Source organism: Mandrillus leucophaeus, unplaced genomic scaffold, assembly GCF_000951045.1.
Source record: "Mandrillus leucophaeus isolate KB7577 unplaced genomic scaffold, Mleu.le_1.0 Scaffold84, whole genome shotgun sequence".
In the NCBI taxonomy this organism is placed as follows: Eukaryota; Metazoa; Chordata; class Mammalia; order Primates; family Cercopithecidae; genus Mandrillus; species Mandrillus leucophaeus.
The window spans coordinates 376,109-389,954 of NW_012109141.1; the positions used below are offsets into that span (position 1 = coordinate 376,109).

At 36.6% G+C, this 13,846-nt stretch overlaps 1 protein-coding gene across 6 annotated transcripts in view; it reads right to left on the reverse strand.

Annotated features, from left to right (window-relative positions):
* Window positions 1–13,846, reverse strand: part of CTNNA2 (catenin (cadherin-associated protein), alpha 2) — a 1,228,212-nt gene that overhangs the window by 230,740 nt on the left and 983,626 nt on the right. For all 6 annotated transcript variants that reach the window (XM_011968327.1, XM_011968326.1, XM_011968331.1 and 3 more), the window contains one exon: window positions 9,280–9,432. In XM_011968327.1, coding sequence (XP_011823717.1) covers window positions 9,280–9,432 — 153 coding nt within the window. The remainder of the gene's footprint in view (window positions 1–9,279; window positions 9,433–13,846) is intronic.

Consider the following 13,846-nt stretch of genomic DNA (forward strand, 5'->3'; position numbering starts at 1 on the left):
AGGTCCAAGTCCAATTCCATCAATGTAGTTTTTTTGTTGTTGTTGTTGGGTTTTTTTTTTTTTTTTTTTAGATAGAGTCTCACTCTGTCACCCAGGCTGAAGTGCAGGGAGATGATCATCATCAATGTAGTTTTTGGTGAAATTTTTCTTGATTTTCTTTTTAGTTCATGGTTTGAAACAAGGCCCTGGAAAATACAAAAATCTTACATTTATTTAAACCCAGGACATCTGTGTAGGGGTTTTAGAACCACATCTATCAAACAACTGAAGCCAGAGCCAACTGAGAAACAGCCTGAGTTTGTAGGCTATGTTTTATTAAAGTTTCAACTGATTATGTCAAAACATGGATTCATCCCAGAGTATTTTCTGTCTCACACACCACAAATCCAGTATTTCAGCTCAACCTTGAAACTACAGGAAAATCGAGCCACGTCTTCCCACTGACCTTGCCTCTCTTCTAGTCATAGTATTAATCACTTGCTGGACTATTGCAATATTATTTTACATATTCTTCTTTCTTTGCTTTCTATTACTCTATGATATATTTTCCATCAAGCAGCACTGTGAACTTTTAAAAATGGAAGTCAGATTATGTCATGCCTTTGTTCAAAACCTTCCAATGAACTCAATATCTGAGTAAAATACAAAATCTTTATACCCAGCTCTCAATTTCATCTCTGTAATTTTTCCTCTCACTCTTGGCTCTAGTCACACTGGTTTCTTTGTTCTCCACCAAACATGCAAAGCACACTGCTGCCCTGGGGTCTCTGGACTTGTTTTTTTCACAGTCTGGAATGTTCTTCCATTCCCTTCACATCTCTATTTAATAGTCATCTTAGAAGGGAAGCCTTTCTCAACCTCATATGCTCTCCTCCTTCATTCTTTATCATCCTACTCTGTTTAATTTTGTGCTACAGCACATAGTTCTGCCTTACATAGTATACACTTACCTCTCCCTTTCTTATCTTTCCCAAGAGAATGCATGTCCCATGAAAGCGGGAACTTCCTCTGATTTGTTCACGGTTACGTTGCCAGCAACTGGACCAGCATCAGCACATGGGCCTCTCAGGAAATATTGCTGAATGCAGCATTGTGCAAGTGGAGGGATTAATTGAGAAGAGCAATTTACTCAAGGGTGAAAGGAAGGCACTCTGGTACTGAACTGATGGATGATCACATTAGTGATTCTGAATATTAGGGTTTGACTCTGACTTCCAAGCCCTGCATTTCCAGTAGATATAGCTTCTCATCCTTCATGGGGCACTGCTATCAGGAGTAACTAAGCCAAGAGGATGAAGGAAAGAATTGAGATTCCCTTGTCTAACTCATCATTGCTATGGCTTCAGTGCTGTACTTTACTTTGTCAGATAGAACTGGCTCCCTCTCTCACATCCACTAGCTGAGGATGAGAGCAGAAGCACACTTGTCAGGCAGCGGACAGGAAAGGAATGATAGTGGAGTTAGGGACACAACTTCAGGAGCCCCTTGAGAGAGTTAATTTGACTCCTCAGGGATCCTCGTAGCAAAGAGCAGGTGTTTTCTACTTGGTACAAATAATATTTCTTCACATTAGTTCTTCACAGATTTGAAATTCCTTCTTGGTAGTAAATTAGACAATTAAAAAGGTACAAGGCCTCTTTACTGCTGATCTCCAGGGTGACCTGTATGATCCTACAACTGTGCTATTGAAATATATTACCTCAGGGGCCCAAAAGCTGGCAACATCACTGGCTACATTCATTACTTTATTCCTTTTTAAGCACCATGTCTTTCTTGAATACCTGCTATATGCTAGGTGCTTGGCTAGGAGCTGGGTTGTAGTTAGGATTAACTTAGACATGGTCTCTTTCCTAAAGGAATTGGTAAACCAGCAGAAGAACTAGCATACAGTTGTAGAGCTGAATGGGTACAATCCTAAAGTAAATGGGATGTCATGAAAGTGAAAGACACAGGGAACTGATTCCACCTGGGGCCAGGATGTTCAGGCTGAAAGCTGAACAATGCCTAGAAACTAGAGGAAAGGATAGAGTGGGGAATGCATCCGGAAACGAACAACACAAGCTTAGGTCTAGGATGGGAGGGAGCCTGGCACATTTAACAAGCAAAAGATGGCAGGTGTGGCTGATTCCTTGTTGGGGGGCGGGGGGAAGGAGGGGACAGGAAGGTGAGCCCGAAGACTGAAGAGAAGGTCAAATCCTGAAAGCCACGTAAGCTTCTTTACAATGTTGGTCTTTAACCTGATAAAAAGAGGAAGGCTCTGAATGGCCTCAGGCAGGGAAATTATATGATTTTATTTGCATTTTTAAAAATTCACTCTGACTGCTCTGTGCAGAAGGGATTGTAGAGGGCCAGGCAGATGAAAGAGGCCTGTGGGGAGGCCACTGCAGTTGCCTGCACAATAGAATGTATGCCTTGCACTCAGGAGTGCATGATAGAGATGGGGGAGAAGGGAAACCAGGCAGGTTGACTGAGCAGGCAAGAAATAGAAGGAATAAAACAAGTTCAGAGGCCCAAATATTGATCTCGCATCTCATTTTCAAGATTAGCTTTTATTTTCATTGTGGTGATGCATATTTTGTGTCCAATTTACATCCACTCCACCCAGCCCTGACCAAACTGCTTTGCAGCTGAGTTGCCATAATTTGCACTCCATTTCTCTGGAAGGCTTAGATGTGAGGTATAACAGGTGTTTCTGGATCAGCTCAGGGTCGACCCCACCCTAAAGTCCTTAGCTAATCTTTAGAAGGGCATGATTCTGAAGGTGAGAGAAAATTACTAATAATTATTTTATCTAGTGCTAGAGATGATACTTCCTATAGTGACTTTACATCACAGTTGACCTGTCAAATTCTAATCAACACACCCTGGTGGAAATTTCCCCAAATTTTATTAAATGTTATAAATATTGTGGAGGAAAACAAAAACAAGAACAAAAAACTTCTCAAAATTTCACTTGTTAAAGCAATTATGAAAACCCATATTATTTTTTCCTATGAACATTTCTATACACTAAAACTGTCCTTGTTGAGGATTTTTCTAAGGTTCACAACTTCTGTAGGTTGTGAAAGGGTCAAATCACTTCATAGACTCCATTTTTATGAACATCAAACTGGGAAAAAACGGCACACAAATATAAGGAAAAAAAAAACATAGATAGCAAACTGAATATACTATCATTAATAGCAAACTGAATATACTATCATTAAACTCAAGAAAAATGCTGAAGGACTAAATCTATGAATCAGTGATTCATAGATTGATTATTTCACGTATTTATGAATGATTCTTATGTGATTAATGGAAATGTAGAGATTCATCAGAAGTTTTCAAACAGAGATCAAAGTTGCCCTGGGAAGGACTGGAGGTTGTGCTTAACGAGGAGAAAGGGCATTAAGTGAGGGAATTGTAGGAAATAGACAGACCTCCAAGCTTGTTATTTCAGTTCAGTCAGAACTGTATTTATTGATTTATTCATTTATTTGAGGTATGTAAGTCCCAAAATTTCCACTGGATAAAAAGATATCTGACTAAAAATACTAACAACAAAAACAACAACAACAAAACACCATAAACTTATCTAAATGAGCCCTCTCAGGAATTTGTACTTCTTCACATGATGGAGTAGCCTACAAGTGACCCACTCACCTGCTGAGAACCACTAGAAATACACAATAAAAGCAATTTACTTGAAAGCACAGGAGAGCTGCCAAAGATGTCAAAACTTAAACTACATCAAAAAGAGGGGCTCATTGAGGGGAGCCTAACCTTCCGCCTGTCACTCCAGTCACCCTCGCTGGGATTTGCTAATTCTTAGTGTTGAAAGAGAATCTGAGAAGTCAGAAAGAAGGTCGCTGTTGAGAGGAAGAGAATTCCTTGGAGTTTTCAGCAATCTCATAGGGCTGAGGAGGCAAAAATGGAGCTGAGCACAGCCCCGCTGAGGCAGCCAACTCGGACTTAAGATCCCATAGAGAAGAGAGGTTCAAAGAAGTGAGCTTGGCGCTTCATCCCCAGCTTTTCTGCAAGGCGTTTGACAGTCAATTAAGTTACAAATAGCAACAGGCAAGAAGCAAATTGAGACTGTCCAAAAAGCAAGGCAAAACAAACTTAGTCTTGTGGTGTTAAAAAAACAAAAATTGGGGTTTGTGATTCACAAATGAGGTGACATGTCTGATCCTCAGCTGGCCACCCTGGAAGATTATCTTTCAGGACTGTGGTGAAAGAAAGGTAAGCTAAACTTTAGAAGTGCTACAACCTAGGTTCAAGTCACTTTAATCTGATTGCAATGAGATGGTTTGCCTCTCTGCTGCCCAACAGAAAATAGGGTGAATCCTCTCTGGAAGGAGAACACATTATCCAGACCCTCTATATTTGTCCACACAAATGTTTGCCATTCAATCCAATATCACCCAGCATATTAAAAAACACAATCACAAGAAAAATTAATAAAAATGGACAGGCAATAAAGTCTGTCTCCATTTTCAAAGCCTCATAGAGTCCCATAATAGTTCACTTAAACATGTCTAAATTCAATAAAACATGGCACATTCCAGTCATCAGTCAGACATTAAGGATGAACTGTAATGAACAGTCCTAGTCTATTTTGATTGTTTGCTGGGCCAGGTGCCGTTGTTCATGCCTGTAATTCCAGACCTCTGGGAGGCCGAGGAAGGCGGATCACGAGGTCAGGAGTTTGAGACCAGCCTAGCCAATATAGTGAAACCCCGTCTCTACTAAAAATACAAAAAACTAGCTGGGCATGGTGGCAAGCACCTGTAATCCCAGCTACTTGGGAGGCTGAGGCAGGAGAATTGCTTGAACCCGGGAGGCGGAGGTTGCAGTGAGCAGAGATCACGCCACTGCACTCCAGCCTGGCGACAGTGCGAGACTCCATCTCAAAAAAAAAAAAAAAAAGAACGTTTGCTGACAGTTTTTAAGTCAGTCCTACCCTTCCCCCATTTCCCTTTTGTCTCCGAAATGGACAAACTGATAAGAGGGACACCTTTTTATTGCTATTGGGAAATTCAAACCACTAAAATCCTGGCTGTCACATAGAAATCCTGACCCCAGCCACATGCCCCAACATGATAAAAACTAAACCCACTTATTCTTCTCTTTGTTTGAACCATTATGAACTGGCATGGGTGCCTGCTCTGCTGTCCCTGAAGTCCCACTGCATGAGCAATAAACCTGTCTGGACCCTCTTGGTGGGTGTGTTGCATCATCAGTGTTAACATGCCAGTGGATTTTGGATGTGTTGGGGGCTGCCATCTGTGGAGCCGCCCAGAAACAAAAACAAAACTGACCCAAACATTGCAGTTCTTTGGCTTAGCCTTTTGAAATAACTGTGATTAATCTTTTTTTAAAAGGAGATGACTTGATAATAAATTTTACTAGAGAACTGGAGTCCCTTTAAAAAAAAATCAACTAGAAATTTAAAAAAATTGAACTCAATATATAAGTTTTAAGTATATTGGACACACATGAATAAGTGAATTTAAAATTAGGGCAGTAGAAAATAACCAGACTTAAGCACAGATTAGAGGGAAATTTATATCCTTAAATGCGTACAGCACTAAAATAAGAAAGGTAAGAAATTAATGACATGATTATCCATTCCAATGAGTTAGAAAAGAAGAAGTAAGTTTTACTGGAAGAAAGCAGAAAAAAGAAAGAACTATGAAGAAGAGAGCAGAAATAAATAAAATAGAATACAAACAAATCTATAAAGCTGAAAGCTTATTTTTAAAATTGATAAACTACTTGCAAAACTAATCAAGGAAAAAAGAGAAAATATTAATTAGTTAAATGAAGAGTGGGGAAAAAAGAAACAGTACTGCAGATCCTTACACATCTAACAAAAAATACATATGTATTACGGAAAATTTTATGCCAGTAAATTAGAAAATTAAATGAAATGACAAATTCCTAGAAGGCAAATTAACAAAGCTGATCTTAAAAGAAATTAAACAATGTAAATACTCATATGATTGTAAACCTTTCTTCAAATCCTCACACTCACATTATTTTATCAGTGAATTCTACCAAATATTTAAAAAATAAATGAGGCTCATCTTAACACATTCACTTCCAAGAAAATAGAAAGAAGGAAACATTTACAATTCATTTTTTTAAGAGAAAGCATAACTTTGATACCAATACCTCTGAAAGAGAATAAAGGAGATGAGAAAATCATCTCAACATCTGCAGAAAAAGCATTTGATACAAGCCTATACTTACTCATAATTTTTTTAAAGTCTTTTGGCAAATAGGTAATAGAACTAGCTTGACCTAATTAAGATATCTAAAAGAAATGTAGAGCGAACAATATAATTAATGGTAAAGAACTGAAATTTCCCCACTAAGATCCAGAAATCACAAAATATTTATCACCACAATATTGTACGGTAGGTCCTAGCTAGTACTATAATGCAAGGAAAAAAAAAACAAACTGTAAGCATTGGGAAAGAAGAAATACACTTACATGATTTGGCTGTGTTCCTATCCAAATCTCACCTTGAACTGTAATAATCTCCACGTGTCAAGGGTGGTGCCAGGTGGAGATAATTGAATCATGGGGGTGGTTTCCCCATACTGTTCTCCTGGTAGTGAATACATCTCATGAGATCTGATGGTTTTTTAGGGGGAGATCCCCTGTACAAGTTCTCTTGCCTGCCACCATGTAAGACGTGTCTTTCCTCCTCCTTTGCCTTCCGCCATGATTATGAGGCCTCCCCACATATGTGGAACTATGAGTCAATTAAACTTCTTTCATTTATAAATTACCCAGTCTTGCATATTATATGTCTTTATTAGCAGCATGAGAACAGACTAATATAACAGTCATAATTTGCAGGCACATGACTATGTACATAGAAAATCCAAAAGGAAATTGTCAAAATTTTAGAATTATTAACTGAATTTATCAAGTTCAATGGATATAAAATCAATATACAAACCAACTTTTTCATATTACAGACACGGAAACTAAGAAAGGTGCCCATATCCACACACTTTTCAAAACTAGAAAAAGGCTAACACTCGGCTCAGTGCTTCAAGTTTGGTGTGTTTTTTTTTTTTTTGTATATATGCAAATTTGTATATTTCAGTTACTCCCTAATCAATCAGAGGCCAGTCCACACACTAGCCCCTGTATCTCCTAGGCATCAAGACATTAAAATGCTGCTGGCCACAGTGACAATCCATGGGAAATGAAGGGAATACCTGATGGAGGCAAAGTGCAATTTTCTGAAATGTGGAGCTGCAAGTAATCTAAGCTTTCAGCTTCTGTCACAAGTTGAGGATCAAGAATCACAGGTAGTGAACGGATTTACCTACAATAGAAGCTAAAGACAGGATAAGGGGAAATGGTGGACGTGTCCAGGGCCTGTCACAGGAGAAAGAAGAGTGAGTGGAAAAAGCCGAGTCTTTGGCCCCAGTCTCATATTTACACAAGATGTTAAGTCTGAACTTCAAATATGTCCTGCAAATGAAGTAAAGACACTAAGAGGACTGAAAGTAGATGTTTATCACACAACTTGAAATCCATGTCCCATTCTTCATCCACAGTGTCTACAACACACCATCAATTAATATTTTCGGTAAACTCTGCAGTTATCTTGTAAATGCTGTAATTATATAGATGGGATGGTATATTTATATGCTAACATTATTTTATTACATGTGAATATTTAAAGGTTTGTAGCACCCATCAGCATTTTTTTTTCCTCCTCCTCTTTCTTCCCCTCCTTCTGTACCCATATCCTCCTCCTTCTCTTCTCTGCCTTCCCCTTCTCAAAACATGAAAATGGTCAGAGCTTCCAAGGTCAACCTTGGAAAGACTCTGGATCCCTAAATAGCTAAGTGAACTCTCCAAGCATGTAGGTGGAATGTGAACGGTGATATAAGGCTTGCCTGGTATGAGAGAACAGAGCCAGAAAAACTACTTTGATATTGTGAGTATTACCCTAGTTTTAGCTCTAGGCTGGTATTGTCTCAAGACATTGGGGTTACGGCAGGAAGTTCAAAGCTTCCATTATTGTGGCCAAGGTTTCTGCACATAGAACCTGCTGACAGCTGTCATGGGTGATGGCTCAGCCTGTATCCTAGAGAAGCAGAGGCTTGACGTAGGACTTCCTGTTGGCTGGGTGTCTTCAGCCTGAGGCACCTGCAGTGCTGGATTAACCAAGGAGCAAACTAAGCAGGTGCTTAGGATGCAACTAAATCAAATACCACCCCCATCACCCACTCCAAGAAAAGCAGAGATGATTTTACATTTAATGAACTTGCTGAGAATTTTAATTTTTCCATCCAGAAGAAAAAAAAAACTTATTTTTCTTTCAGCTTGCATTTAAGTCTTCTGTCATTTTAAGTGATTTTATTTTATTATGAATTAAAGTGGGAATGCATCACAGTGGTGGTGGTGGTGGTAGGATTAAGTGCTCAGAGCCTGTAAAAGTTTTAACCTGGCCCTAATAACCATTCCCTAAATTTTCCAGGATCCATCCTCATCCCTCCTGGGCTCTTGTTCTCTAGCACACATATTTCTTGTGTAACATCTCTATTTTCTATTATATTTAGCCCCACATCACTAATCCTACCTTTGCCAGGCTGTTGGTATTCAGTTCCTAAATTTAGGCAGCCTAGTTATCATTTACTTTGTACAATATTTTTTTTCAATATTACCCAGTAAAATTTTGAATTTATAAAGCAACTCCCACAGATTCCTTTAACACGTAAAATATACTTACAATGCTTAACGTACCCTAGTACTGCCCCAAGATCTTCCACCAAAAGTTCAAACGTCTCTTTGGGGGCAGGTGTGATTTTTTTTTTTTTTTTTTTTTTTTGCAAGTTCCCAGTGTGGACAGCGTCTAGGCACTACTGGGTGGAGTGGACAGTGGTTTGAGGAGGGAGAAAAGGGAGAAGTGTCCTAGGCCTCCATTTAGAAATTTTAATTTACTCCCTCAAATCAAAGCTGGCATTCAGCACTTCAGAGTGTCCCTTCTAATTCTTTTGTTTCAGCTCCTGCTTGTTGTTCCGGAAAATTGGCAAATATGTTTCAGAGCATGCTTAGAGTTGTGAGATAGACAAAAGAAAAATGACTGATAGCTTGATTCCTTGGAAAAGGGGTACACTAATCAGAAAGTAAAGGAAAAAATGATTCCAGGACTTTATTTCTCCAAAAACACAACAGAATAGCTCTCTAGTGAAATTCTAACAGCCATATGCAGAGATTGAACCCATCGGTAAATTCTAGTCTTCAGGCCCCCCCACACTTACCTCTACCAGTTTGTTGGCATGCTCGCGGAAAACCTGGGCATATTCTTTCACTTCCTTTTCATTTCCACTCTTTGCTGCCTCAATGAGAACTAGCAAAGGAACATTGGTTTCCAAGAAAGAATCAGATATGTGATCCATCACTGCTTTCCGAAGCTACAGTTGAAACAGAAACAAAAAATGACACACAATTAAGAAACAGTAGAATTGTCCATTTTTTTCTAAACTGCTTTTGAGCTCTCATTACCCAGGGAGATAATATTCCTATTTTCTTTTTAAAATTTCCCCAGAGCTTATACTATTAAAGGAAAACCAATGACTGATGGAAGCGTGTGAATTAAACATATTATATGTCAACCTGAAAGTTACATAAATCGCCTGTTGCTCAATACACTATGGGCCCTCTCCCATCAAAGGTCTTCTCTCATCTTTCATTGACCCAAACCTTCAGGATGTTCTGAATCATGACACAGTTGAAGAATTCAGGCTCTTTGAAAAGGAAAAATCTAGGCATCAACCAACAAGTTGGGAGAACTTTGGATAAAGATCTAAACTTTGAAGCAAACCCTGAAACTTTGCCACTGTGCAGTCTCCTGCCCATTCTAGATCCATTGTTTGTGTTAGATAGAAGCAGAAACATGAAACATCTAACAATCTCAAAACTGTTTGTGCCCAGGTGCTATGATGACATAGTTGCTATGTTCCAGAAATACTTATAATTATTCTTCAAGATAAATGAGAATAAACAAGCCCAAATCTTCTAACAATGCATAATTATACATCATTCCCACATTGTTAAAATAGAAAGCAGGGCAGCTGCATGAAAATAAAATGAAACTGTCCCTGAAAAATCACCTTGGTGCTGTTTTGTTCATAATTATCTGAATGTATATGGGATGTATATTAAAAAAAAACAGAAGAGAAAATGATAAACACTCTGAATGTTTTCCAAATAAATATACCTATCCAGGAGCATTCAAGTGAATCTCTTGATAGGATGACACACACACATTCGTTATTGGTCAGAACAAGGAAAATTAGGAGCAAATCTCAATTCCTTTTTGTACTAATTACCATAAAGTATGCATGAAAGTACTTATAACTTAGTTTGGTTTAACTCTGAATTGTGTTTGACATTTTACCATATATAATGTAATAAAGTCTATGTAAAGTTAACATCTCCCACATACTCATTTGACAAAGTGTATTAAATTACTGCCTGGGATAATGTTGGTTATTGGTGAGCTCATATATAATGTGTCATTTACTCAACTAAAATCTTTGCATATTATATCATTTCATTCCTATCACAAACTATGAGATAGGAATGATTCTTATACTAGTTCTTCAAATGAAGAAGCTGGGACTTTAAAAAGTTAAATAACTTGTCCACAGTCATAAGTTAACAAATGGCAGTGCCTAGGGTAAAAAGGTCTGAAGGAGATCCTACAGTGAACACTTGAAACTGACCTGCAGTGGCTCTCTTCCAGAACAGTCCCACAATGGAGGAAAAAATATTTAGAGTGGAATCAAAATTGAACTTGACAGGGACAACAGAGACAAAAGAAAGAGAAGGTTGAGATAAAGTAGGGGGGATAAGAAGAGTCAGGTTATCTCAACAATCAGACAAACATTTTTTAATACCACACAAAAATAACAGAAGTGAGAATTCCGGGAACTTGAAAAGCTATCTGCATCAAACCTCTTTCTAAGCCTTCAGGAAGATAATGTTCACAAAAATGAGCAACTTAAAATTATCATTACTTTGAATGATAATTAAAATTATCATTCAAAGTTATTATAAGAAAAATTAGATTAAGAAATATATTATCCCTAAGCATACTGAAAGCATGCCAAAAGGATATGCTTATAAAACAGATTAAAACTGTAACCTACCATTTCAAATAAATTAAAAACATCACAAAAATAATATAAAATATGGAAGAACATGACAAATTCGAATAAGAAAAACTAAAGAATTAGGTCATGAAACTCAAGAAAGAATTATAAATAAAAGAAAATCATTTGAAAAAGACAAGAATGAATAAACACCACAACAAATGCCATAAGACAAATAAAGTAAGGAAAAGTTTTAAATCCAAAAAATATTTTTTAAAGAGCTAAAAAACCGTTTGAGAAAATGTGACAAATATTGAAGATAGGCAAAGAAAAGTCAATACAGGGCTACCAGAAGGTCCATGAAAAAAGAAAATCAAAACAAGAAAACAGAATGAATACCAAAAATTGTAATCAACGAAAACTTTCCAGAATATATGTATATATTGAAACTGTATTCTAATACTGTATATTTTTAAATTGCTAAGGTGGGTTTTTAATGTTCTCACCACAAAAATAAGTATGTAAGGTGATGAATATGTTAGCTTAATTTAATTATTCATAATATATACATATATCAAAATATCACACTGTACTCCACAAACATATATATGTTAATGAAAAATAAAAAATTTGAAATTAAACAAATAACCTACAATCTGAAAGAATGTATTATGTACCTGAGAAGACTGACCCGTAATTATCAACCAAGATATTTTCCAGTAAAATGACTGAATTCCAAAGAAAAAATGAGAGGAAAAAATCTGCAATTCAACAAATATACCGTATGATTTATACAGGAAAAAATAGATTATCAGCAGACTTTTTAATAGTAAAGATTTATGCCAAAGGAAAATATTGTCTTTAAGATACTCAAGGAAAGATAATGTAAACTAAGAATTTTATAACCAGCAAAACTGACTTTCAAGGATATAAGGCATAGAAAATCTGATAAAAACGCAAGAACTCAGAATATTGTTCTCATGACCATTTCCTATCTAGTTATTTTAAGAATTAAATTTTAAGAATTAAAATAACTAGAAAAATATTAACATAAAAAGTGATAGAATATAGTATGAATGTTTGTATACTCTGACAATAAAGACATATTACAACATTGTGAAAAGGGGACGAGAAAGGGAATAGAAAATACTAAAATAATTTAAGCACTTTATGTGATTTTAATTATAGGGGAAGTATGAATATTGTTATTCCAACATTATTGTGTTTAAAGGTAAAATAAAGAAAATGATTAACTATGAAATTTTAATTCATCATTTCCTATGCCCTTGCTAACCAGAAGTGTTGGTAGGGTAGAAAGTAATTGAAGAAAAATTCTCCAATGCTAGATCTGAATTAGAAATGTCAGTAGAAACACACAGGATTTGATTCAGATTTATTGAAGCATAACTGACAAATAAATATGTATATATTTAAAGTGTATAATATGATGATTTGATAAACATACATTTTTAATAAACATATATATTGTGAAATAATTACCACAATTGAGTTAATTAACATATTCATTCCCTCATATAGCTACCTTTTTTTTTCATTGGTGAGAACACTTAAGATCTACTCTCTTAGCAAATTTCAAGCATACAGCACAGTATTTTTGATAATCATCATGGTATATATTAGATTCTCATAGCTTATTCACTATATAACTTACAGTTTGTACCCTTTGACCAACATTTCAAGCAATTCACCACCCCCACCTCCAGTCCCTAGCAACCACTGGCTTACTTTTTGTTTCTGTGAGTTCCACCTCTTGTTTGTTTGTTTTTAGGTTCCATATATAAGTGATGCCATATAGTATTTGTCTTTCTCTATCTGGCTTATTTCACTAAGCACAATTCCCTCCAAGTCCATCCAGGTTGTCACATATAAAAGATTTCTATTTTTATATGGTTAATAATATTCCATTGTGTATACACCTATTTATCTATCTATCACATTTTTTATCCATTTATCTATCAGTGGACACTTGGTTGATTCCATGTCTTGGCTATTGTAAATAATGCTGCAATAAACATGGGGGTGCAGATATCTCTTTTAGATATTGATTTATTTCCATCAGATTCTACCCAGAAGTGGGATTGTTAGATAATATGGTAGTTCTATTTTTTTATTTTTTGAGGCACTTCCATACTGTTTTCTATGATTGTACTAATTTACATTCCCACAAACAACGTTCAAAGCTTTCCTTTCTCCATATCCTTGCCAACGTTTGAAAACATGAGATTTTAAATTGAAAACATACGCACACTTGCAAACACTTTCTCAGTTCTCTCTAATGAAAAAGCCTGAAAATAATGGCTAGCCTAGTAGTGATCAACAACTTGAAACACAACTTTACACTACAAAAACAGAAAACAAAAACAAACAAACAAAAAAAAAAAAAAAAAAAAACAGAGCTTCATGGAGAAAGGGCTGATTCCAGGCACTCTGAGGCCGGGATTTTACAAATAAGCTTGAAATATCTTTTCATGCTAGGTAGCAAAGAACTATCAAAGACTCCCAGGGCCATGCCAGAATAACAGGAGGCTCCCACTGGCCAAAGATAGAGATGCTTTGAGTTGAAGATAAAAGACATTCCCTGCCTCCCAATAAACTTAGGTCCTTGCATACGCGAAGGAGAACTGCCTAGTGTTCTGTTACTGCCCCAATATTGTACATTATTAAGAAATGTAATTCTGTTGTCTGGAGCCTTTGTACATTTTGAAGTTTA